Source organism: Brachyistius frenatus, unplaced genomic scaffold (assembly GCF_029030835.1).
Source record: "Brachyistius frenatus isolate BFR_SWC_R1_liver_20210118 unplaced genomic scaffold, ASM2903083v1 Contig_2, whole genome shotgun sequence".
Taxonomy (NCBI): domain Eukaryota; kingdom Metazoa; phylum Chordata; class Actinopteri; family Embiotocidae; genus Brachyistius; species Brachyistius frenatus.
This window is the reverse complement of record NW_027210601.1, coordinates 4,534,164-4,561,927: the sequence shown is the minus strand read 5'-3', so window position 1 is coordinate 4,561,927 and position 27,764 is coordinate 4,534,164. Positions and strand designations below refer to the sequence as shown.

Genomic DNA, 27,764 nt, shown 5'->3' with positions numbered 1-27,764 from the left:
TTCCACATACAGACTTTCCAAATTTTTAATTTAAAATTGTATTACAAATGCAATCGTATGCTACCTGCTACAGCAAAGCTGTATAATAATAACTAAAGAAGTGTTTGTAAAAACAAAACTTGCACAATTTTATTGCGATGAAAACAGTCTTGCTACACAATAGTCACATTTATTGACAGCAAAACTACATAGAAAAGTGCTATTGTTACACCGAGCTCAATGCCCGGTTGGATGAGATGATTAATATCTTATTGCTGAATTATTCTCATGGTTAGAGATAGAGACTGCCCACAGTACTTGTTCTACCTGTAACTCCAGTATTGCTTTCTCAAAAAATAGCACAATGAACATGTCAAATAAAAAAGAAAAATATAATAGAATCACAATAAATAATCATTAGTGTTCCCAACTTACAGTAAAGTAGAGCAGCTATTGCTGTAAACAACATTGTGTTAAATAGAAATCAACAAGAAGAGCAGGAATGGGCAAGCGAAAGTCTCACGACATGCCATGAATCTGGCACTCCAGATTGAGATGATGTATTCTAGTGCGTGAGGAGCATGAAGAGTAAAATTCAATCACTGGTCTCCGTACTGTCAGAGCTGATTTGTACCTTTGCTCTGGAGTTAGGCTCAGAGTCTAAACTTGTCTGTAAAGTCTGGAGAATGGCTCTGGGTTGATCAGCAGGTGCATGCAGACACAGTTCTGATGTAGAGGTCACATGTTCAGGTGTTTGATAATACAATAGCCATTAGTCAGTAGGTATTTTAAATATGAAACTTCTCAGTCCTTTGTTATTCCAGTGTTCCAGTGGATTTGTTACGTTAGCTTTAAATGCACTTAATGCCCAACACACAGTAAACTGTATATCATTTAAAACTCACAATTACAGCCCCCACAGACCCCACAGTTTTCAGTAGTATAATGCAAAACAATTGTTCTTGTGCAAGTCTAACCAGATTATTAAAAACACAATTATTTGAAAGAATATTCTCAAAGAAAAATGCCATGAAATAACACACATCTGTACTACAGTTCATTGATTAACAACAACAAAAAATGCAACAAAGGAAAGTGAAAATGAAAGCCAAGGAATGCCGCACATGACAGAATGTAACCAAAGTTAAAAAAAAAAAAAAAAAAAAAAGGCATACAGAGTCATTGGTGTACCCAAGGCAATACAGCTGAGGTCAGGAATGTGTATTTTTTTCAGAGGAAATGTCGTACATTACGCTGACCACATGGGGGCAGACAAAGACAGGGAGATGGAGTGTTGAAGTCTCGCACAATCACATGAACCTTCAAGATGTAGTGTTTTCACTATACAATTATAAATAGAAAGCATACTTAATTCTACCTGCATCACACACACACACACACACACACACACACACACACACACACACACACACACACACACACACACACACACACACACACACACACACACACACACACACACACACACACACACAAACATAATTTAGAGGAGTCAATTGCTGCATGGCTAAAAAGTGAGGAGTGATCACCTTTTACCCTGTAGAAGAAGTAGCCACCCTGCTGCTACAGAGGAATAAGAGAGGGGACTTGTGCTCTTTGTTTCATCTCGATTTCCAGGATTCTGGCGACATTAGTCGAACAGTCTATGAGAGTTTGGTCAGTTCATTTTACAAATATAATTCCATAGAAGTTTCAGAGTTTCGTTTACCATCATCAGACTCTCCAGCTGTTTGAAGCTACTGTATATGAAGGTGAAGAGGCAGAAAAGAATCCTTTAGTCCAGCTCTCCTTTTATCCATCTTGACTGCTTTCCTTCTGACTTTGACCTTTTACCTCTGCCTAGCATTGCCAGGAGTCACCAAGGGGCATCTTGGGAACCTGGATATGCATCTCCACGGGGTGGTCTGGTGGACGGTCCCTCCTGTAGGTAACCGTCTTCTCATTGGTCGTAGGAATATATGACAGATCCTGGAGGGTGACAGAAATGTGCCGTCAGTAGTCGCCACACACACACACACACACACACACACACACACACACACACACACACACACACACACACACACACACACACACACACACACACACACACACACACACACACACACTAGTGAATACATGGACATACATGGACACACTCAAACTTCAGTTTAGTGTTGCACTTGGGAGGTCAAAACCGATGCAGTGTGTAGGCGAAGATATATTTTCAAACTGTTGCACCTAAGTTGTGGAATGCGCTCCCCTTGTCACTGTGATCTCTCGACTCCTGTGACATTTTTAAGAGACAGTTGAAAATGTTTTTATTCAGACAGGCTTTTGGTTAGCCTGTCTATATAGCTTATTTATTTTTGTCATCACCTTTTACTGGCTTATCACTCCACTAGTTTCCTCGTTTGTTTGTGATTTGAATTGTGATTTTAACTGTTTAAAATCATGCTGTTTGTGGGTTGTTTTATTGATGTGAAACACTTTGTGTTTTTATATCTGTGAAAGGTGTTACTTACTTTACTTACTTATTTATGAGACTGGGTCTTACAATTCCCATAATGCACCATAAACAGTGTGTTTTTGTAACGCCTCGTTAATGTCATGAGGGATAGATTTAAAAAAAAAAAAAAAACTGTTCCCATGTTTACAGTTTAGGAGTGTTCATATTATTGGACAACTCAAGATGGCTGATTGGTTGAATATAAGTATCCATTAATTTTCTGTTAAGTATTTGTTGCCCAAGCCAAGATAATCCTAGTGATGTCATTCAAATAACTTTCCCAGCCTGGATGAAGCTGTTTCAAAGCCACAGAATATCTTATACAACTGTTTTCACAAGGAATGTGCTGCTTCCCCTATTACTAGCAAATTGACTGTGACATTTGAAATCAGTACTCTTTTAATAGCTTCAGCTTCTTTTAGGTGGATTTCATAAATGTTTAGCCTGATTTGAATCATTATGTAATCGTTAACAAAGTAGATACAACTTTACAACCCCAGGAAAACCTCCTGATGTAAATTTATGTTAAATTATCCTCGAGAGTGTGATGTTACAAATGAAATATCAGCAGGGAATGGTAACCCATTTTAGACTTCCAATGTTACCCAAAGAGATTTATACAGTCCATAATCTTCAATATCATATCAGTGTGCTTATAAACCATGCAAACCAATTTAAGCACACACTCCTCCAGAAAGCCCCCTACCCGAACCCCATCCACAAATTTCCACCCTCTTCTTCTTCTCAAAGGTGCTGTATGTCATCGTAAGGTCACAAATCTGGAAACTGTAGATGGTGAGCTGGGAGTTGAGAGGAAATGTAAAATGCAGCTGTACCTCTAAGAGCAGACTCAAATTTCTCACTCCTGGTTTCAGCCAACACTCGCACTCGTTAACATAAATATCCTAAAGAATTAAGGGGTCCCTCGGGCTTTGGAGGACTCCAGGGACAGATAGCCTCCCCTCAATTAAAATCCAACTGTTCTGATTACTACCTCAAGCATACTTGACATTTGACAGCTGACCTTTCCAGTGCCGTGGTAGACACCGTCTTCAGCAGCGCCCTCTGGTGACCAGCCCCTCTTCTGCAGCAGGAGTCGGGACATGGCCACCACCACCAGTCCACATAGCACCGTCAGGGCACACACACTCAGGAAAGTTCCTACCAGCCGGCTACTGCTCAGACACTCTGTGGACACACATTAACACACACACACACACACACACACACACACACACACACACACACACACACACACACACACACACACACACACACACACACACACACACACACAGGTTTAACTTTGGCAAGCAGGGACACTGTGCCTTTAACTGTAATTTAGAAAATTTAATAATGCAATTATAAGGAATTTGAACACACACACACACGCACACGCACACACACACACGCACACGCACATGCACACATGCGCACACACACACACAAACACACACACACGGAAAAATGCGTTCAAATACACTATATTACAGTTATATACAAGTTTGTATAATCAAAAACACTCAGTTACAGATACAGATTCCTTATGACTGCACACAAAAACAGCGCACTCACATATTTGTTTTTGTGAAACCCCTCATTAACATAATGCATCCCCAGCCCACCTTACTTCCTGTACATGCCTAACCCTAACCTAGTCCTCACCTGTTTAGTACTTAGATCACACACTTAAAAAAGTACAAACAAGTCCTCCATTCAAAATTCTGCTTCAATAGTGCTATAGAAATATCAGTGTAGTGTAATAAAAGTATCAAAAGTATCAAGTACTTTGTTGTTGATACTGATTCAGAAATGTGTTGGTAGCATTTTACTCTTCTAGAGCAATACTGTTATTTTGGTGGTTACCAACCCAGATCTATGTCTTTCTCCATAAAGCATTGCACTTGATAAGTTTACCTATTTTTTGGATGTAAAATATTTATCTGCTGGTGAAGTAGCACATACCTCAAACTTGTCCTACAGTAAAGTAATGAAGTAAATGAACTGAGCTATTTTTGACACACACACACACACACACACACACACACACACACACACACACACACACACACACACACACACACACACACACACACACACACACACACACACACACACACACACACACACACACACTCATCAGTGGCAGCTGTGCCACTAGTTCGGTACTGAACAGTTAGCTGGCTGTTTATCTGCTGGGGAGCATGTGCGGATGACGGAGTAATCGTGCAACACAAAGAGCCCAAAGAGTGCTCTGACATTTTGTAACAGGGTTACCATGGAGACCTGGCTCCTGCTGCACCCGGGAGGAGTGGGTGTGAGCAGGAAGAGAGTGTCCCGTTGGGTGGAGGGGGGCATGAGGGGATAGAGGGAGATGGAGGGGGGCGCACAATGAGCGGTGCTGTTTAAAAATTTGGGAAGGCGGACATGAACTGTAACACTTGGACGTGCAATGATGTGTGAGTGTAACCCAGGGCATGTGTGAACTGGTGGATTTGAAATTGCGTGTTTATGTTTGTGCGAGTATGTGTATGGCTGAGAAAATCAAGAGAGTGAGTTGGGAACTGAAGGGAAATGTAAAATACAGCTGTAACACTGACAGCAGGCTTGCTGACTCAAATACACCAGGGTGTAGTAGTGCAGCAATGGTAGCAGCGGAAGTGACCTCGAATCAGAGCATGTGTTTGTGCGTTTGTGTATTGCCGTCATACCTGGTCTTGTGCTGATGTGAAGCTGGGTCTGACCAGACTTTGAGCTAGTTTGAAACCGGTAGCGACAGCTGTCATTGCTGATGTACATACACTGAATCCACATCTCCCCTGCCAGACCTGGAAATGCCAAGAGAGAAAGCTGTGAGACATGTTAAAAACCCAGACTACAACCAAGATCCAAGACCCAAAGAGCCCCATTACTTCAGAGTAGCATTAAAAGAGAGCTGCATAATCATTATTCTTACATGTCCAAAAATAAAGGCTCAAATAATATGTTTAATGAGAAAGGCCGTCAAATCTTCAAAGTTATCACCCAGCTATACTGTTCCTCTCAGTTCTCTGGGCTCTTTTAGTCTCCTTTAGCTCATTACCTGCTCAGCACCAGCAGGCGGAAAGACAAAGTTTGTGACTACCTTGTCGACATAGCATAGGAGAGTGAATATCGGGTGTACACTCATCAGTTGGCCAGAGAGATGTGAGTCTAAATCAATCCTAATGTCTCTCTTCCTTATGGGATGAACACATGAGTTTACCATGTTTTCCACATGGGTCACACATTTACCACATGTTGCAACAACACAGGGGAAAACATTGGGAAGGTTTTCACATGGGAATCTACATTAGCTTCACACATTGCAACATCAAAATGTTTTAGAACCGGGTTTCCCATGGGTAGAATACATGTTGCACATGTGCACAATCACATGTGGTCATGCGGTTTGGGCTGTGTCTGCTGGATGTGTAAGCACACCACTGTTTGCCAACTTTTTCTGCTTAATAACTTCATACGTTAACGTTGCGTTTACAGCTTGTATCAATATGTATCAAAAGTGTATCAATAAATAAAGCTCTAAACCTCCGAGTCATATAGTAAATGAGAAGTAAAACAATTTTTTGATACAGGATCATGCTCAAATATAGTCAAAGCTTTAATGTGAAAAAACAAAAAACGTGTCATAGCTCTTATTTATAATCACTTCTCTCAGATAAGCGTAAAACTGAGCTCACAGCAAATTCTACTGGCGACACAAGCTGTACCTGATACATCATCCATGTAGCCGACCAACAGTGCACAGGTGTTGTTGCATTGTGCCGCTTCTTTTGGTGCGAGCCCGTGAGAAAGGTGGCAGTCCACACACTTCCTAAGAGAGAGAGAAAGAGAGAGACACACACACACACAAGATAAACTATAACAGGGTCAACTTCCAGTGTACAACTAGTTCTTCCATCATGCTTAGTGGTAGCAAACAGAAACTGACAAGTACCAGTATGATTGGCAGGTGCTTTGGCAAGCAGGACATCTTTCACAGAAGTCTCCAGAGTGTTGGGGGTCATCACACACACACTTGCCACACACACACCTGCCCCGCCCGCTGCAAAGCAAGCCATTTGGCGATCGACAGGTTGCTGTGGAGACGGGACAGCCACAGCTGTCCCCTGTCCATCCGTCCTCGCACACACACTCACCTGACACACACACACCTCGCCCTGAGAGAGACAGACAGACACAGGAATAAAAAGTGTTACAGAAAATAACCATGGACTGTTTATATTTTGGGTCAGAAGTGTTCATATTATAACTTTTGAATGTCTCAGTGAGCTAAATGTACATAATACTTAAAAAAAAAAAAAAAAAACAAAGTGTCCCACTTATTACCTCCACACAGCAGTCCACCTTTGTAAGGGCAGGCGAAGTCATCAATATGGCAGTATTTCCCGTATACTGTCCCGAGCCTGCTCTGCTCACACAGACACCTCCCGCACTCACACACTCCCCGGCCACTGCACTCCACATCAGACCCATCCGCTCTGCAATTCTTGTTTGGATCTGATATTGAATCCTTAATCAGTCCATAGCTTGGCCTCTGCTCCTGATTGGTGCCATCTTGGCTCCCTCTGCATGATGATTGATTGTCATCATGGCAGTGTGCTTTTGGTCCACAATTGCAGTGGCATTTAGAGTGGATCCTAACAACAGTGGACTCATTGTAACCCACAGGGCGGACCATCACTGTTATATCTTCATCTTTACCATCTTCAGGACAAGAGCGCTGGCCAACCGTGATATTGAAGTAGACCTGCATGGCCAAACAAAGAAGTTAATGAACAGCACTTGGATGCTTAAAGTTTTTTTTTTTTTTTTTAGCATTGCTAGTGGTGTAGCTCTATGAATGACAATGTCAGTCAGTCAGTCAGTGGGACCACCGTGGTTCCACTCAACAATTATTGGATGGATTGCCATCAAATTCTGTACATTAGTGGTCCTCAAACTTGGAATACAGCAGGTCAAATTTCTAACTTGTCCAATTAGCTGATGACCAAATACCCATTAACCTCCGCTATACTTTGTGTTTAGTGCAAATTAGTGAACGCTAGCAGGCTAAACTAAGGTCATAAACATTATAAATACTATATCTGCTAAACATCAGCATGTAAGCATTATCAGTGTGACCATTTTAGCATGCTAACATTGACTGATATTTAGGTCAAAGCACCGCTCTCTGTTTGTGAGGCTGTTTCTTCAGAAATCCTGTTCTTTCAAAGAAATGATGCATTGAGTACAAACTATTTTCCCCATGAAACTCCTGCTGTAAATATAAAAGTAAGGATTTTAAATGAGCCGCTCACGTTGACTTAATTTGAATATTTGACTTGTTGATGTAGCTGATGTGGAACATTGTGAATGCCAGAGCTTTGAATCTCCAGTCAAGAATTTCTCTTGATTTTTATCACTATTCTGGTAAGTGTCTGTACTTTCCATAGTTCACTTTAATCCACCCATGCATTAAAAGGCTGAGCTTCAACCTCTCTGTACAATGGAGTAATTATAGAGCAGCAATTTAGGATCCTGGCATTCGACAATGTTAAGAACCTCAAAAGGTTAAGGAGGAGATAAGTCTCAAAGGCCCTTAAGGGAGTGAACTGCAAGAACATTTCTAAAAGTATGAAACATTTTGCAATTAGTAGCAAAACAGGGTGTCTTTGGTTGTTAACGTTGAACATTTTTTTAACAGTAGCCTTTTGTATGATCATTACCACTGCAGCAGAAAAGCTCTTGTGCAGAGCCAAGAAGTATCGAGCAGAGCTCTCTGCAGTGTAAAGGCTATTTAAAGTTTTGTTTCTGGTGGATAATGGAAAAGGTATCAAGTAGTGCATGTCCAGGGACCTATTTCTAAATATAAATTTCCTATTTGGTTGTATAAATTCTCTCATACTAGGCAAGGTGGGGATTTTTGGAGGAGAAGGTCATGGTATCACATGGAAATGTTTTCCTGTTAAATACAGCCGGTAATCCGCTCAACTCAGATTATTTACCAAATCTCTTCTGTCACGTAAAGCTCTCGGAGGATTTGTGCATGACTGTGTTTGTACACGTCAAATTAAACCGATACACCAATAAATGTTATGTGACATCTCTGGGAGGTTAATTCCAAGATTTCTGTGTATAACATGAGTAACATTTAGTTACAATCTTGTACTATATTAATTATGCATGTGCTTTGATACTTTTATGTACTGAATGTGTGCTTTTGTGTCTTACTGTCTGGTCTGGCTTCACCCCGGAGCAGCTCTGGTCCTTAGCGGTGGATCCTTCCGGGCACAGGGGTGACACAGATATCCAGTACCTGCTGACTGCCTTGTCCTCCACAGACACTGACACCGCCACCTCTGACAACAACCTCTGGGCAGAGCGAGGGCGGCAAACAGATGAACAAGCAACACTGAGGTCAGTGTCTGGTGTTAAGAAATTTAGAATATTCTGCTCATTGTAAGGCAATCTAGGTTAACATTAAAGAGAGAGGGAAGAACTGTGAATATATACAATTTTAATGAACATAATCCGTGAGAGTAAAAAGGAATGAGACAAAAAAGGGGGGAAAAAAAGAGGCGGATCTGATTAATTAAAGCTGTCACATGTCGCCAGAAAGCCCTTATTGTCGTTCGCTCTTTCTTTCTGAGATACAGGGGGATTTATGGGAACAAGAAGGTGGGGCCAAAAATAGCATCTTTGTATTCATCCGTGATTAGGACACATGGTTTCCGCGGGGATCTGATAGCTATTATAATGCCAGCTTCTGTTTGGGCTACGATGCCTTGTGTGTGTGTGTGTGTGTGTGTGTGTGTGTGTGTGTGTGTGTGTGTGTGTGTGTGTGTGTGTGTGTGTGTGTGTGTGTGTGTGTGTGTGTGCCTACACGTATGCATGGCTGTGCAGCCAGATCTGTGGATTCGGCAGATTCTCAAGGCAAACAATGAAGCGCTGTGCCGGAGGCAAGATTATAGCCTAGACTGCTACCAACTGAACAAACCCCTAGTCTCTCCCTCCCACACGCACGCACACACACGCACGCACACGCGCGCGCACACACACACACACACACACACACACACACACACACACACACACACACACACACACACACACACACACACACACACACACACACACACACACACACACACACACACACACACACACACACACACACACACACACACACGCACACACACACACACACACACACACACACACATACGCGCACACACAAGCACACACATAGATACAAATTAGTCTTTACCCCTCCTTAACCTCCTGTTCTCATCTGTTTTTTATGTTTTAATAGGCCTTCAGCAACCACAAACATCCCCCATCATCTGTTTTCCCAACTTCAGAACTTTAAATTGCAGAAAATGTAAGTGGAGTTATAAGTGTCTTTGCAGTTTTTTGGTACTCTGCGTAATCAAACCTCTGGGATACATATCAGCTGTACACACTTTCAGAATAGGGTATCACTAAGTCCCAAGCCTTTTCTGCAAACAGGAATGTGCTGTTAGTCAGCCTGTATGAATAAACAAGTCAAAAAGAAAAAACTAATTCATGTTCACTCAGCAGATCAGCAGACTAATGCCTGAACACTTTTTAAATAAGAATGTGTGGCCTTATGAATCCAGCTCTTGCTGTGCTGCTGTACAATTGTTCTGTCTTTGACCAAAGAATGAATAAGATAGAGGGGACAGAAGAAACTTGAAAGAGGAAGTGTAAATCAGGGCTTTGTACCTTGTATGCATCCACCACCAGCTCTATAAGGTTCGGAGCCTGGAAGAGGCCTAACCTTCCCAGGTAGGATCCAGGTAGCAGGTGCACCAACTCCTTGAGAGGGAAAAGGAGATGGGAGTTGAAAAAGAAGTGATGCTTTAATAGTGAGTCCCCCTCAAATCTCCTGAAAAACTAAAAGATACAGATCAGCTCCGGAACAGCCTAGTGGTTCTAGTAGAGATCTACTGTTTTGTACTACTTGTCTTGTGGGAATGTGTTCGGTAGTTTAAACTATCGGTAGAAATGCATGTTTTCTCATTTACAAATGTGGGCATACAGTATGTTGTTAAGTGCTCATGTGCTGGACACATTACCTTATACCACAGGAACTGCTGCTTCTCCACAGCAAAGATGGAGTAGATGTGGTTTTCAAGCAGCTTATCAAACAACTGACCCAGACTGGGATGATCCTGAAAAGGAGACAACCAAAAGCATGACAGTATAAATTTGAACTGAAGTCAGATTCAAAATCTACACAACTCATTTCACTTGCAGCCCTGTAATAAATTATGCAGAATAATGTAAGATCATTTCAACTTTAGGATGCTTTGAATGCCTAGTTAAAAGGTTCGGCTCTTTTAAGTTTCCTCCCTCTCTCACCATCATGGTGCTCCCTGTGTAGACGTTGTTCTCCAGGTGACACAGCCCATCGTGTGGCACCACGATCCCCGCCAGCCGGCTGTCGAGGGCGAGGTGCGACGGCTGGTCGGTCATCAGGAGCAACAGGCGCTTTGCATCTGGCCGCCAGCCGATTGCTCTCTGAAAGAGATACAGAAAGAAATCAAGTTGTCATCTTATGTAGAGCCATACATTTGGAAGACTAATTTTTATCTTATTAAAACCAAACAGCACCACAGATTTATATCGAGTCTCTTTTTGGACGGGAGTTTTACAAATTCCCGCATTCTTCTTCCCTTAAATCACTAGTTATCGACATTGATATGCACTGATGTGGCAAAATGTGCATGCTACATATTAAGATTTACAACTGTGGTAAAAAAAAAAAAAGCATTGTCAAACATTTTACTCATCTGAACTACATTAGTTTCCATGATGATCAGGTCTTGCTGTAATGCCCAATTAAAGGAAAGTCAGCAGAAATTCTTCTACCCGCCAAAGAGTCTCCCTCTTCATGTCTGTGACTCATCATAGACAGTGTGAGAGAATCGGATTGTGTGTGCATGTGTGTGTATTTAAGGAATCGAAGTGAGGGTATAAGTAGGCCTGACATAATGGAGAGCCTATTTCTGGAGTCATGACCACTGCGGTGGTTCCATGTGAGCTGGTTACTCAAGGCCCCCCTGCAGGGTGTGACTCGCAGCCCTCCTGCTGCCATAGTATAAGCAACTGTGACTGTGTGTGTGTCTCACTGGTTAGTGGGATTCCCGTAGCTAGTCAGAGTGCCACTACTCTCAGAATTAATGCCTCTTTCACTATGATACAGACTCACCACCAAATTTGAAATGGAGAACGCCCCTTTGATTTATATGTGTATATATATATATATATATATAAAACTCCACACACGCTCACCTGGCAGACAGCAGCTTGGAGCATAGCATCTAGTCCTCCCTCAGGTGTGTCCATGTTACCGGAGATGCGCTGGCGTTTGATCACACGTGTGAACTCACTCGTATTCCCAGTCATACTGAGCACATGGTGGAAACCATGGGCTGGGCGACAGCGGATCTCATAATCACTGGTGAGAGACAAAAAAATAGAAAAAAATGATTTTAATTGCAACAGTCAGGAATGCAGAGCTGATTGTTGCTGTTTTTGTCTCTAAGCACAGATCATCACCACACCAATGTTTGCCCTCAACAACTGATGAGTCTCTCCCTGAGTCACACAAATCTGGGTGCAACTAATGAGAGCAGCTTGATTCAATATCTGTTTTAACAATAACTCATTTCATGACACCATGTTTCTTCTCTTATTAAAAGAAAAAAGTTAGCTGGGGAATAAAACTATAAAACTAACTTTGTAGGTGCTATAGTTCTGTCCTATTCAACATGTGAATATTTAAAAAATGAATGCCAGTTCTCCATGTGTGAATAATCCAGCCAACAAGTTCTGTCTCACCTGCAGGGGTTGTTGATCTTAGATGGATGGACATTGATGTAAGGGGAGACTGGTTTGTCAACAAATGAGCCAAAGCCCAGCCAAAGGTCTGAGGAGTAGTCCGTCATACGAAGGGACAGAGCTACACCCACCGTCTTCAGCTGGACCACAGACAGAGAACAGAGGCACGACCAGACAGGATGGGAATGACGAAGGAGGACAGGAGGATGCAGGAGCACAGGTAAGACAGAAAAGAGAAAATGGGACAAAATGAATTCGGCACAAAGAAGGAAATGAAAAACATATATTTATGTTACGGATTCTTCATTTAAATCACAGTTTTTTACAGTTTATCATTATTCAATTTAAAGTCACTTAACAATAGTAATGTATATTTGTATGTAGCTCCTGGTGAAAGTTTGTGTAAAACAGCTGTGGTGATTCAGAATTCTTAATACATGTTTATCTGAAGAAAAAGGAAAACAAGATGCATCAGCATTGCCTCACTGTGTGGTAGAGTGAAAGCTGAGCGTTTTAACACCTACATGATCAAGGTTTTCCTGCATAGAAGCCGACACATCCACCAGGTAGTACAGATCCACGGGATAACGCTCCAGCTGCTTCACAGCCACGATGAAATTGGCCTCTGAACCTGGAAGCACACCCCCCCCCCCCCCCCCCCCCCCCCCCCCCCCCCCCCCCCCCCCCCCCCCCCCCCCCCCCCCCCCCCCCCCCCCCCCCCGAACATATGAATTGAAAAGTTACCTTTAAATTTGACCTCAGCTTAAAGAAAGCTTGGTGTAAACAAGCAATCCAGTCGTATGATTGAAACATGCGCCAATCCAGAGGGGCCTGTCGGCTACCTGGTCTGAGGTTGATACTGATGTCTCCTGGGGACACTTGTGTACTGCTGATTGTGGCGTTGACCTCCACCTTGATCTCTGACTGCTCCATGTACTCCGCGCCACAGCCTCTCTTGCGCAGGTTCTCCGGCAGGTCGCAACGATGGCTCAGCCCCGCCCCATCCAGGAAGTCCTAGAGGTCAAACCAGGTCAAGAATCGAATTAGTGAGTTTGGAAATTTGCCTTTCTTTAAATGTATTTTATTTGCTACTTTACATTTTATAGTTACATAAGAAAGAAAAAAAGAAAAAAAAGCTTACAAATCAGTAAATTCCACTTAAGACGTCTTTTAAGACATCATAATCTCCCCTCACAATGGACATAAACAAGTTCGGTCAAGTTAACTTGTCCTGAGCACTGATACTGCCAGTATATGACCATCATGAATGTATAATCTCTTGAATTTGTTCTGTACGTTGGAATTCAAAGCTTTAATCTTTAATTTTCTATTATGATCACATCTTATAGAGCCAGTATAAAGCAGGGAAGAATATAAGATTCCAAGAAAAATGTCCTGTACACTTCTTGTAGTGTTTCCCACTATACCCATTCACAGACTCGAACACTTCGAGTACAAAGGGTATTTAATCTTTTACCCAAGGGTTTTGTGTCATAACCAACATGATGTTTAGTTAGAAACTCTCTGGTTCATTTCCCACCAGGAAACATGGCAAATTGAAACCAGTTTCATAATTACTCTCTTTGTTTTCATTTTTCATGTCTTACCTTTTATTGCGTTTGTATTGACTTGTGATGGAGTTGCACTGACATGAGAACTATGGCTGTTTTGTTCATTGAGACTAAAATTACTCATTAGTTTAATATATCGGAAAGAAGTGCCTGTTTGTTTTTACCCATCCTTGTATAGATCTTCTCTCCATGTATCTAAACACAGTGGAAAGGAAATTTGAATCAAAGTAAGAGTTTGAACAGTTATGGGCTTTTTCTTATTTATGAAATAGTTTGATCAACACTTTGTTCGGTTAATCTTGATATGCTGTAGCTAACTCTCTGCTGCCTGATCGCCAGCTGCTCCAACAACACAGTACAACAATGTCATGCTTTACGGCTTTGGAGTGGATTAGTGAACTTTGGTACTTTGATCTGAGAAACACACTTAGAAATATTAAACAGTGGCACTAGAAACATAAAACTAGACCGTTAAATGTGTGTATTTACACTGTTATTAAACTGTCATAGGCCTGATTTGTGCCATTCCATTTAAATTGAGACCAACATCATTCAGAGAGAGAATGAAATAGAGAAATGAAGTGGGATTACTGTTAAAACAGATAAACGACCAGAGAAAAGCAGCAAACAGTTAACATTAATATATGAAACTGTACCTGAATATGCAACTGTGACCTGAACCTGAAGCCTGACTGAATTCGGTTTATTTATGTTCGTCCCTTTATAGACCCTGTGGCTATAAATGAATATCCCAGAAAGTTTCAGACGGACTTCCTCGGGACTTTCCTTGCAGCATTTACCTCTTTAGTGAGCACTAAGTGTTAATGGCCATATGTGAACATGCATATTCACAAGTACTGTATGGGCTTGTCTTAAATAGCTCTGTGGGTTTCTTTGTGTGTGTGTGTGTGTGTGTGTGTGTGTGTGTGTGTGTGTGTGTGTGTGTGTGTGTGTGTGTGTGTGTGTGTGTGTGTGTGTGTGTGTGTGGGTGTGTGTGGGTGTGTAGGAGGTTAGGATGTGTTGTTTAAAGGTACTCACACACCAGTAAACAAGGCGCCTCTTGATGATGTCAGAGGGCTCACAGGTTGGGAAAGCACCTGAAAACACAGTCGTGTTGACAGACTGGTCTCGCCAGAGTAATTTGTGTGTGTGTGTGTGTGTGTGTTGTGACTGGTGTGGCACTGAGAGGCTTTACGGCTTCTGAGGACTGATTCGGGGTGGGCTCTTTATGAGACAGACTGACATGCAGACAGAAAAGACAGATGAAGACACACAAGGATGCAGGGATATGTGTGTGTGTGTGTGTGTGTGTGTGTGTGTGTGTGTGTGTGTGTGTGTGTGTGTGTGTGTGTGTGTGTGTGTGTGTGTGTGTGTGTTAAACTTAACACACTGATAGACAGTGTCTCTATCTCTGCTGTCCCATGAGAAAACGTGCATGGAAACGTTCACACACAGACTGACGCACTCACACAGGTCATGATGCAGGCCACTAAGCTCGAACATACACATTATATTCACATCTGTGGACAGCATCAAAGCTGTGGTGTGTGTCATCTGAGGAATGCTGCTGAATGTCTGCCACGTTCCCATTTTTTTTTTTGTCTGTCCCACAAAAACACACCAGTTTATACACATTCCCACCTCCTTGAAACACCAGGCGCATTTTGGTCCACGTCTGAGACAATCTGTACAAGAAGTGACGCTGGGCGACCGGCACTCACTGGGACCTGCAGAGAGAAAGACGGGGAACAAGGTATAGAGAAGAGAAGCGAAGACAAGAGAAGACAAGAATAGAAAAGAAAAGAAAAGAAAAGAAAAGAAAAGAAAAGAAAAGAAAAGAAAAGAGATTAGCATATGAAAGAATGTGTGTCAACACTCATTAGCCATGCAGCTGATCCCCCGTGGATATTTAGAGGTCTCATGCACAGTTTTGATGATCGAAGCACCACTTAGCATCCCATATAAGGCTATTCAGTAGGTATCATCCAGTGTGCTGGAGTGTGGGAACAGGTACTTGAGCTGCTGAAGTGGTGCAATGGGCCATTTCCCACACCCACACACTTATGCAAACATACAGAACATCTAATCATGAGTCAATCAATGAGTGCTGCATGTGAACATTTGTATTCATAAAATTATTTTCAAGTACGGCCTACATGTAGAGTGATAATTTTACAAAGTAACAAAAGGCACAAAATTGACATCAGGCTTCCTGTCGTGGGATTGATGATTCATTGGAGTGATTTATCTGCTGAAATCCCATTTTCCAGAGCCATCTCAGTGAGCTGTTAGGTTGGAATGTAGGGCAGAAAAAAGCTGCAGGTCTCTGCATCACGAACGACCCACTATCAAGTCACTCTGACCCAATTAGCACTGTGGCCTCTGGCAAACCTCTGGATAGGTACAATTAACTTCTAATTATAAATGATCAATACAGGCTGAAACAGGAGGCTGGTGTGGTACTGCAGTGGGTGCCTTGATTGTGAGTTTGGAGGCTTCCCTTCAGAGATGATTAGTTGTTATTACTTACCCTGCTGCGATATCTGTTACATGATCTAATTGACTGCTTTAGTCTCATGAAGAAATCTAACGGGGAGTGCCTTACATGAATCATTTTTCGACCTGCTGAGAACAGAGATAACGAGGGATGGGAGGTGATGTTGCGCAGTGATAGGTTGACAATGATACGAGATACGGGCTAATTACTGGGACTATACGATGTAATTGGCCCTAATGAGCCGCCACTCACCGGCACCGGAGGCTTCTGCGCAGACAGCGACCACCAAACAGCAGAGCAGAAGACACAGAGGGACGCTGCCGTGTGCGGGGAGCCAGGAAGTCATATTATCCTGTACACACCGGGTGGTTGACCGGGGCGAAGCGGCGAGGAGACTCAGGAGCAGCGCAATACAACTACTCGAGGTGATCCGAGGGTAACCGGGCACCGTGCGTTCGCCGCCACACGAACAATAGCCGGGAGTGCCGGACCGAGCCGCGGGACATCGTCGTTCACCCAATTTACCCTCTAATCCCGGAGAGGTATTCACATCCCCGGGTCAAATCAGCTTACAAGCGCGCTCCCCCGTGGACCACGGGAGGAGGTGAAGCAATCGGTAGAGTGCGGCTGCATGCGGCTCAAGTCCCTCCATCTATTTCCATCCAGCCGCAGGTGTGCGACGTGCCTCCGCGCACTTCCTCCTCGATGGACCCGGTCCCACAGCTAATGGGGAAGTCTCCTCCCGGGACGGACAGGGAGTTACACACGCAAACACAGAAGAAGCTACCAATCAGCGCTGCGTTGAGCCGGCGCGCACCAACATGCTGCTTGAACATCACACGCCAAATCCAGGAGAATGACCGCGTTTTAACCGCTGCACTGACTCAGGCAGGCGGTGCCATGGCAACGACGCCTTGTATCAGAGATTTAAAGAGGGAGGGAAGAGAGACAAATAAGGAGAGAGAGGAAGAGAGACATAAATTGCTTACTACGACGAGTTGCGGTGTGGTGCATTCCGCGGGAATTGAACACTGATGTTTATATTGCTCCTTGAGGGAGCCTTTTAGCCGCACTGAGGACTCCTGTGTGTGGGGACCTAAAGCGTGCGTGGATGGATGATGATGGGAGGAGGGGGTGGGGGGGGTGGGGGGGGGAGTAGGTGGGGGTCGGTAAAAACTAGGGCTCTTTGCAGTGGGGGCTCACAAGCCGGTGCTACAGGCGGAGGAGGGGGTCTGGGTCCATTGTGCACAGATTCCAATGACATGGAGTAACCTCGCCTCGCCGGCTGCTCGGCTGAGCAGGAGCCAAATACTTACTAAACAACTCAACAGTTTAAGCTGGAGGAAAACAGAGCCACGCAATGACAAAAGGAACAAAAGTCTACCATCTTTGGCATGGTCCTATGCTTGTCTCTGGCAGAGGTTTACCAGATAAATCAGACATGTTTTGCTTGGCACGGAGCCTGAACGGTGATTGTGAGTGTGCCAATAGTCAGAACCAGTGCTCAGCAGTAAGTTCACCCTTATCTACTCTGTTTGACCCCATCTGTCGCCCAGGAGCCTGGAGCCCAGCCAGCTATGGCTCTCCCCTCATTCATTCACATAATTTGTCAAAGGGAGAAATTTTGCAAGGGTGGGGACAGTGGGGGGGCAGTGCCAACAGCTCCCCATCATGCCCTTAGTCACTTTCAATTATGGTAATGACGCAAACACACACCACACTGTTTTTTTAAGTGTGTGAAACATCTCTGAAAACCAGATTCCAGAGAACCTCTTAAAACTGGCCAAGTTTGGGTGGCAGGGAGGGGTGGAGGTAGGGGAGGGGGGGTTGAGAGGGGAAATAAGTCTGTATTCTCCGCCGAGCAAACTTGATAATGGACTCTAGTGTAAACACTTCCTTAGCCCTGTCAATACTGGTCAACATCAGCATCTTAATGACAGCTGTCATCATTGTAAACCTGACACAAAACACTCCTCTGTATCATCCCTCCCCCACCTTTCCAACCTCCACACCCTCGCCGCCTCTCTCCTCTCTCTTTCCCCCCTGGTATGTTTGTGTTAGCAGTCGGCTGGGCTTTCCATCACGCTGGTCTGGTCTCATCACGCTGCAACCACACATGCAAACACGCGCACACGCACACACACACTCACACCATGCTTTCCGCTTTTGAACTACCACTCCCCCTCAAACACCTGCCCAACATTTATTTTCCAAGGCCCCATTCATTTCACTGATTTTCTCTCTGAAGTATCTCCAACTCTCCTTTCAGCTCTCATTCTTTTACTAAGTTGAAGTGAGGACAAAGTAGGGGTCAAAGGTGAGATGTGAACCAAATGCATGGGGATTCCCATGCACACAGATCTAAACCAACCACCACAAGTGCACAGAGGGACTCGTGACATTTGGTCACAGTTTTCTTTGTGTGTTTGAATGTCAGCATTTTTTTTTGATGATCTGTAGGTGGAGGCCTAGTATATGCACAGTTGTAAAATATTTGGCATACAGGAGTATACTTCGTCACACTTCAGTTATCACCACAGCAATCTGAATTCCCCTTCCATGCTATATGTCAAGATTTGCATTTGGTGATTTAAACTTTCACCTTCAAAATCCAAATAACATCACCTTCCTCCTGTTACTTTACTATTTAGCCTTGTTTATTTCCCCCCCTTATGTTAGTGAAGATGATGTTAAGCTCAAATTTCCCCTTTTATCTAAATAACACACTAGCTACATGATGAGGTATTACGATATAAACGTGGCTGCTGCCATCAAACCGTTAACCGCAGACAGGCGCACTTCACTTCAGTGACAACATGGAAGTCCAAAAATAGCACAGAGAAACCTTTTTGTTCCTCTTAAAACACGAGTATTAATATATTTCTAACAATGTAATGAAAGCATCCTCTGTGGAAATTCAACATAGAACTGAAATGTTTGAGGCGTAAGAGGTGCAGTCACATTGTCTGATCTGAGCACTCGTGCTTCTAATGGAACCACTTCAGTATTTCAAATGTCACAATGCGTACAAACCGTTTTGAGAACCAATTTTACTACATGAAACTACTGATCAGGCAATGGTTGTGTTTATTGAATCTTTCCAGTGGAGGTCTAATTTTTGTGTAGCTTTGAGATTAAAAGTGATTTGTTGAGTATTTTTTATATTTTGTAGGCCAAAAGGTCATTTTGATTGAGGAAAAAAGGCATGAATATAAATTATCTGTGATAGCCAAAGTTTTTTTTCAAATATCAAAAACAACAATGTTTTATTCCATCTGTCAGTTGTTACCAACTTCAGGGGTACATAACCACAAGTGCTGTATATGAGTTTTTAAGATGTAAATTTTTTTTTAAAAGGGTCCCGCAAATTGTTAGTTTTAAAAAACAGCAAAATAATTTCCTTAAATTCGTTGTCTTTTAACAAGAGTAAATCACACATTTAGAGATTTGTAATAAAAATGCACGGTACCTGTCCTGCAACAGTGTTGATTGGGCTAATTGTGTGTTCATATTTTTTTTTTTTTTTTTTTTAACAATAATGAAGATCTATGGTAGAGATCATTCCTGCCGACCGCAATAAGACTGTACAATAACTCACCTCTGGCAAAATCGATCACATAACAATAACACTGTTGACTGTGTTTCTTGATTGTTTGTATATAATATATATATGGATATATAGATATATACTGTACTGTATATACTGTACTGTATATACTGTGCATTTTATATTTTATATTTTTTACTGCTATTTTATTGCTTTTCTATTATTATCTTATTGCTTCTGTATGCTGCTGTAGCGAAAAAAAATTCCCCTCGGGGATTAATAAAGTAACTACCTAACCTAACCTAACCTAGACCTCCAGGCTGGGTGTTGTTTTCCCTCGCTAAAATCCAGAAAGGTTCTCAAATTCAGACGTCGATTTTATGTTTTATGCTAGGTGCAGAATTAACCAGTGATACCAACATTGTAGATTTTCTCTATTCAATATAAAGTGAAACGTGTCCCCCTTATTTAAAATACAGGTCATATGGTTGCAGGACAGATTTGTTTGTCTTTTGGGAAATAAGCATGCATCTGTTCATCGTGAATAATGTATTTGACCTTCAGCGCAGAGCGTTGAGTTGACAGAAAACATAAAAGATTGGAGCAATTGCTTAGCATGCAGTAAGATTTAGCTTCAGAAAGGAAATCTTAAAGACAAATGGATATGTTTTATAATTATATAAACACCAAAAGCATTTATTTAATACAATGTACATCCCTTAAATACAAGATTTATGTGCAAATATTTGTTTATCAATAAAATTTGACTGCTAAACAGTAATATTTTATCATTAATGATAATCCTTTTTGGTGCATCCTCTGGGTGAGTGTTTAATGTAAGATATGATGTATATCATATAATCTTAAATCAAAACCATTGCTATAATTGTCCAAAACATTTTTTTTTTATGCACAACAAAGAGCATTTGTTTGTTATGTGAGATGCAGTATGGGTGATGGAAGTACGGTGAATATTCCCAGTTTTACAACTTCCTTTTAATTTGTTTCTATAAATATCAAAACAACCTGACAGACATACGTTGATAAAATCATAATAGAAAAAAAAAATCCCCTTCCTTAAACCATGTTTGCGTGAGAGCTTTTTCAAACTGAGACCACAATACCCATAAACCTCATCACCACTCTGGAAAATTATCATCATTGACCCACTTCCTCTTCCATCTCTCACTTTCATTGGCTTCAGACAGGTCGGGGATGATGGTTTGAAATTAAGAGGAAACTTCAAGCTCTGCACTTGAAGAACATTATATATGGCAATACCACTTTAACATGCTTGAATTGAGATATATGTATACGTCAGAGGTAAGAAGAAACAGCAATTAAATATTTCCTTTGAGGTTTAGTGGTTGGAATGATAGCATGCACTTAGATTTCAGAAAACATCCGTTTTCTGCCTCCTGGATATAACCAAGGAAACCCCGTGGTTCTTCCGATGACAATGGTGACATTTATGTTGACCGTCGGTGGCCTTGTGGTCAAGTGTACACAAGCGCACGCACAGACGCATGGAGACACCTACGCTACACTTGACTGCCAGCGTGACATTCAGCACAAAACAGACCGCAGTGACCCGTTGTTTTTCTTTATTCCCAAAAAATCCAGTGTCCAAAAGTGATTACAACACTGCTTCTCCAGAATGACTAGATTCTTTTGTATCAGGATGCAGTGATTAACAAGAATCAGTGACCCTCAAAGCTGGTTTCCTGCGGTTTTAGTGCATAAATATTACCCACAAGTAGATCTGTTTTTGATGTACATTGTACAAACAGATTCATGGTCATGCTTAATCTACAAAATAATAGTTTGACAAAATAATATTTATTTAAGATCCTTTTACCAATTTTATCTGTTGCTTTGAACTGCATCTCATGGAGCACCGGATTGAGTTTGGTAAGATGCTATGGAGACTGTTAGTTGTTATCAGGTGGCTGAAGACTATGGTATGAGATTCCTGGGCTCTAAGATGATCTAATCAGAGCCTTCAAATTAAGAGGAGTCAGTTCCTTGTGATGAACCCTTTATTCTGCTTGTACACCTCATCAGCAAGAACTCTGGACAAAATGAATATGAAATAAATCATCTGTCTATGAACACCAGTCCTAAACTGGTCACAGGTTTGACTAGGAAAGGGTCAGACTAATCAATGAGTGGATACACTGATCACACAAATGTAGGTCTCATGATGACAACTGAGCAAACTGATGGAAACCACTGTTTGTTGGGAACTATCCTGCCTGGTGAATGTTTATATCCTTTAAACTCAGCATCTGCAGTTTGTAACTCAGGCTTTCTGTAAACATATTACTGTCTCCAAGCCCCAGAGACAACCTTGATGACATCACAGTTACATCATCATAAAATTGTTATGTACAAACATAACAAAACCATTCAGAGTTGACAACTACAAAAATATCTAATTGTCCTTTTAAACTCTGGTATTTTAAATTCCCCCCAGTGAATGAAAACCTGCTAGTTTTCATGGCACCACTCAGAAATACACACTCATCTGTCCTTGAAATATGAAAGTGAAACGAGACTGTTCGGAGAGTTTGGGTATCTATTCTCCCCATCATGCCCTGTCCCGCTCACTAGGGAGCCTTGGAGAGTCCCTGATTTTCTCACTCACATCCTGGGTGCCAGCTGTGCACAACTTTGTTACAGTAATTCTATGAAGGCCAACGGGGCTGCTCTCCGGCTCAGTGCCAGCCTCACCATGAAAAGAAGAGGGCGGGAGGGAGGAAGACACTGCTCTCAAGGACTTCCAACTATGTTCAGGGGAATAACACATTTTGGACTGCAGGGCTGCAGCAGGGAGGGGTAATAATGATATGCCATCCTGTGGTGGTTCAATTTGGAGGCCAGTCCACACATACACATCCAGACTCCCTCTTCCAAACCTCCACCCAGGTTATATTTCCCTGACACAACTGTGCGACTGTGATGTGAAGTGAACCAGCAGTCATGTGGAAATCAGATCTGATTTCCAGGTGATAGACCCACTGATTACATGCAACAAAGGTTCCTCTGCAGATGCCTAACATAGCCTCAATGTTGACACTGTGTCCTTTGTAACGGGCTGCGCTTACTGGAGGGACCATGATTGTGTAAACAAATGTAAAATACAAACAAATTCAGTTTAAATTCTCATGGATTACTTAAATCAATTAGTTCATTGGGCTTCCTTTAGCTGCCGTTTCTTTTATTGGCGATAATAAAAGGCGGGAAATCAGGTATGGAAGATTGTATAGTGCTGCCCAGGCTGCAGTGTAACCCACAAAAGAGATGAGACAATTGGAAGGGCAGTGACAGTAGAAGAGGACAGCGGGCGAACAATTAAATGGGCTCTGTAAAAGGCAGAGCTCTGAAAGCTGACAAAGGCTTAAAATTATCTATAACAAACTAATCATATCTGCTCATCATCCAGGAAGGTTTTTGTGGTTTCAAACGGTGTCACTGTAGGGAACGTCTACAGTAAAATCCATCAAACTATCATTAGTTCTCTGCTTCACTGACCTGCTCTTTTCCTCTTTCCTCCCCAGTAACTGATACTGGCTCAGTCACATGGTAGCTAGGAGAACCAAGGATAGTCGGCACTGTCAACAACAAACTGAGTATTATATGTTTGAAGCTTCATACAGTTTCGCATCTTTGTTGAGAAGCTGTTTAATAGTGATGCAGATTTCAAGTTCAAAAGCAGCCATTAACTGCCTAACTGGCCGATTAGGAAATGTCAGGTCAAATTGCACAGTTCACAGAGCAAGAATGCTTCAACACAACAGAAAAGCAGCCGCGGCCCCTCCACGTCTTTTTAATGTGTGCTGAGTGATTTACTTTGATTTAGTTAGATAGTGATCATGGTAGGCTTCTTTTAACTTAAACTCTGTCAGTCAAACTAAACTTATCCTCACACTATATGGAAAACAAAAATAGTTTAGTGTAATTAAAGTGAATCTCTTGAAATTCTTTTATATTGGAATATTTATGTGTTTACTAGTTTTATTGTGGTTGTCTGTAGCTCAAAAACGTTGAACATGAACATTGATTTACATCTTTTTAAAGGCCATGACTTACAAGGTTTAAACACCTGTAAACGATTCCATTATTCTTGGATGCTATCACAAAAGTACTAAAAGAAATAGGATGTTGCTACAGGCCTTTACACAGCTTTTAACTTTGCAACTAAGTCTGATTCATCAGAAACTTGTAGAGATGGACATATCAGGAATGTGGTGCTGCAAACAAACTGAACTGAGTGAAAAGAAATAAATCTTTTATCTTAGTTTTAACAGTGGAAAACAACACGTAGTTGACGCAGCATAAACATATTTATAGTAACAGTGTAAGTTGTTGCATTTTTATTTACATTACAGTGTGCATAAAACATACTTGTATTCAAACAGGCAGATCAGTGAGGTGGATCTGATGACAGAGCATATTGTGTATAATGGGAGTTCTGATAGTGGTGTAAATATGTTTGCTCTGCATCTACTATATACTATCCTCCAGTTGGCTGAGGCCTGAAACACTCATTCACTTTGAAACACCAGCAGCTCCAGGAAGCTATTACATCACTTATACAACTGTGTGTGGGTGTCCATTTATTTGTCCAAGTAGAGTTGATGGTGTGTGTGTGGGTGTGTCCGTGTCCCTCCGCCTCCCAATGCGTCATTCCCAAATATGTCATCCTACAACAGAAAGTTTATGCACTAACAGCAGAAGTGCAAATACTAGAGAAAGCTGAATCTGTTGTGAGAAAGGAAGGAAGAGAGGGAGGATTGTTTTATGATTCTCAAAACAAACTGTCAGTATCAATATGACACTCAGCCTTTGATGCTTTGCGGTAAACTAGAGGGAATTAGCGAATGTGTGTCTATTGACACAGTCCCCCTCTTTCCTCTTTCTCATTCAGAAACACACACACACACACACACACAGCTGTTGTATTGGACTTTGGACTGACATCCTTTGGGAAGGCAGGGAGTTTCCTTCCTGGGTGAACAAGTTCCTTTGTCATTCAGTGGGCTGCTCCTGTGGTCAGGACCCGGCCAGGAGTGAGGTGGAGAATGAAAACATCAAAGACAAACTTTTCACTCTCAGAGCAGACGCACACATCCACAACTTTGACCAAAGTCAGTCTCCCATAAATGTAATACCAGCTTTCCTTTTCTATTTACTTTACATAATGAGCCCCAAAAAAACTGAACTGAAAAAATGTTACACTATCAGCTGATGTAAAAAGTGTTGCAATGAATCAAACAATCACACAAAATAATTTGGAATTGCCCTGCAGTAACTTTGACAAACAATTAATCAGTTTACTTATTTATTGTAATGAGTTAAGACAACAAAATGCAACACTTTATCTGTTTCTTAAATGTGAGGATCTGCAAATGTTCTGTGTTTTATATAGCCTAACAGTAAACCGAACATACTTTGATGGGCATTAAAACTATTTTCATGCATTTCCATCCATCATCTATAGCCGCTTTATCCTGAACAGGGTCACGGTCAGCCCAGCTCACTTTGGGCGAAGGCAGGGTACACCCTGGATAGGTCGCCATGATAAGACCTTAATAATAGAACTAACATAATAAAACACTCAAGTAATTAAAAGGTGTAGTCATTAATTGAGATAAGTCAGCCTTCCACTTCATCCTAATCGCTGACTGACTTGAAGCTGCTGTTTATTTTTTAGTAAATATCCTTTTTTTGGACTGTCTTGGTGTGACAGCGCCCTCCAGTGGTGCCACCTTGTAAGCAAAAGTCATGACGAAGTGAAGGGTGGCTAGGGACAAAAATGTCCTGTGTCTCACATTTTGGTCTCTTTCCTGTGTTCTCTAAAGTTCCACGATAGTGACAGATGAAACGGTTTCAGAGGAAGGAGGTGGATGTGCATTGTTGATGAGACTATGATCAGTTTTTGTGATTTTACAGATACAGGTCAAAGGTCAGGGTGCAGGACTTAGAGGATGGTGTCTGTGGTCACTCACATGCTTGCACATTACACACTAGAGAGAGCATGTTTTAAGGTCTCAGGTGTCTGTAGTAGAGGTGAATCAGGTTGGCTTGCACTTTGCTTACTAAGTCATTCATCTGTCCGTCCATTAGAGGCCAAGAGGGATGTGGACAGCCGGGTTTTGAAGTGTACAACCTCCTTACAGAGGCTGGAGAGAGAGATCCAATTTCACTGTGACTGGAGGAAAAAAGAGGCCACTGACTCTGCACTGGGACTCTCAGCCACTCTTCAAACGTACTTGCATTTGTGCATCTTTGTGTTAATGCGTGTGTGTGTGTGTGTGTGTGTGTGTGTGTGTGTGTGTGTGTGTGTGTGTGTGTGTGTGTGTGTGTGTGTGTGTGTGTGTGTGTGTGTGTGTGTGTGTGTGTGTGTGTGTTTTGCAGTCCCTGCTGTGAAGTGTTTAATAGTTAATAAGAGCCTTGTTTACTTGGCTGGGCTGCTGCCCACACAGCAGATGCTGCTCAAATGCTGAAAGATACAACTTAGAAAATACAGGAAATAGATCCAGAACACAGTTTGTAAATCTTAACAGTGTCTGTGTTTAAGTGGAAAATATATATAATAGACACATATTATAGTTTTTTGTTTGCAGAAACCCAAAACAATTAGGTGACGCAGTATGTGTGTAGCTTCCATTGTGGTTTTAAATCTAAAATTTTTACTTAATTTCATTGATATACGAAAATGATCTTGAGATGATAAATCTTATTCAGGCATATTTTGAGTATAGGTAAGTTGATTCGGAGGAAAAACACAGCAAATCAAAAACTGTAATAAGTGCGTCTGATAAAAGCATAAAACTAAAACTAATGCAGACCCACTGCGGATGAGGTGAGAGGCATCGGCTTCATGTGATCCTGCCTGGTTGTTTGTGTACAGTATGTACTTTATAGTGATGGAAAATGGATGAATGGCTGCTAAAAATGTTATACAATCACCTTACTGACAGGTGAGTCAGGTCACATCAGGATAACGAATGGAAAGGAGCCAAATCAAACAAACAACAACAAAAAAACAGTTTGGGAAACAAAAGCACGGACAGACATCCAAAGAGACAGGCTGCATAATGTGCTGATGAACAAGAAGGTTATTGCTGTGGCTTCTTCTCATGACAATATCCATTTATGAGAAATGAGAGCAGATGTCATGTTTGTCTTTTGCAGAAATAATAACATTTATTGTTCATGTACTGATGTTTTTAAGTGGCCACCTTTCTTTGTTGACTTGTTGCATTTGCATATAGAGTAAACAAACAAAAAAGTTAATAGTGAACTGACAGCTGTTAGGTTAATGCTGCTGTTGATATTTCTCTCAGTGCAGCTGGACGAAGTGCAGTTGCATCATTAAGCTCCCCCTTTAACTTCTTAGCACACATTTGACTGCTGTAACAAGTATCTTTTCTCGCTGACTAATGTCATAATGACATAATGTGCTGTGCTAAACTAACCAGAAGTTGGTGGTAAATAATGTTTGACAAGGAATCAAATGACTGTATGTGTCATTTGTGAGCTTTAGCTTTAGCTTTTACACCGATTTGTTGCACCTTGGACAGCGCTCCAGTCCAAGTTTATATATTATGCTGAGCTAAGATGACTTTCTTTGCTGCAATGCACAGCTGATATGAGGCTAACTTTTGGAAATTCTGAACTCAGTTTCTGTTGCCTCGTTTTCTCCTGATGCTTCGGTGATTGACAGGAAACAAGAAGCGAATGTTCTTAAGTTCTGGTGAAAACAGA

The 27,764-nt window shown here is 41.9% G+C and overlaps 2 protein-coding genes across 2 annotated transcripts in view; one reads left to right on the top strand and one right to left on the bottom strand.

Annotated features, from left to right (window-relative positions):
- Positions 1-63: 63 nt before the first annotated feature.
- itgb8 (integrin, beta 8) lies at positions 64-17,386 on the bottom strand. Its single transcript, XM_069694771.1, has 16 exons — positions 16,697-17,386; positions 15,589-15,674; positions 13,219-13,390; positions 12,901-13,007; positions 12,377-12,516; positions 11,828-11,993; positions 10,895-11,053; positions 10,609-10,704; positions 10,256-10,348; positions 8,741-8,881; positions 6,857-7,277; positions 6,465-6,687; positions 6,238-6,341; positions 5,200-5,316; positions 3,513-3,676; positions 64-1,968 (listed from the first exon to the last, which is right to left on the bottom strand). The coding sequence occupies exons 1-16, from the start codon at positions 16,788-16,790 to the stop codon at positions 1,840-1,842; spliced, it is 2,412 nt and encodes an 803-aa protein (XP_069550872.1). The 5' UTR covers positions 16,791-17,386; the 3' UTR covers positions 64-1,839.
- Positions 12,531-27,764, top strand: part of LOC138618804 (transmembrane protein 196) — a 29,022-nt gene continuing 13,788 nt past the window's right edge. The window contains exons 1-2 of the mRNA XM_069694796.1: positions 12,531-12,596; positions 13,326-13,422. The gene's annotated coding sequence lies outside the window, so the exon portion shown is untranslated. The remainder of the gene's footprint in view (positions 12,597-13,325; positions 13,423-27,764) is intronic.

Bases quoted from the DNA above. Each gene is read 5' to 3' on its own strand.
- itgb8 (XM_069694771.1), bottom strand. From the start codon at position 16,790: ATGACTTCCTGGCTCCCCGCACACGGCAGCGTCCCTCTGTGTCTTCTG. The intron at 13,391-15,588 runs GTGGGAATGTGT...TTTGACCTCTAG, and splicing joins GCGCCTGGTGTTTCAAGGAG to GACTTCCTGGATGGGGCGGG. The intron at 11,054-11,827 runs GTGAGCGTGTGT...TATCTCTTTCAG, and splicing joins TCCAAGCTGCTGTCTGCCAG to AGAGCAATCGGCTGGCGGCC.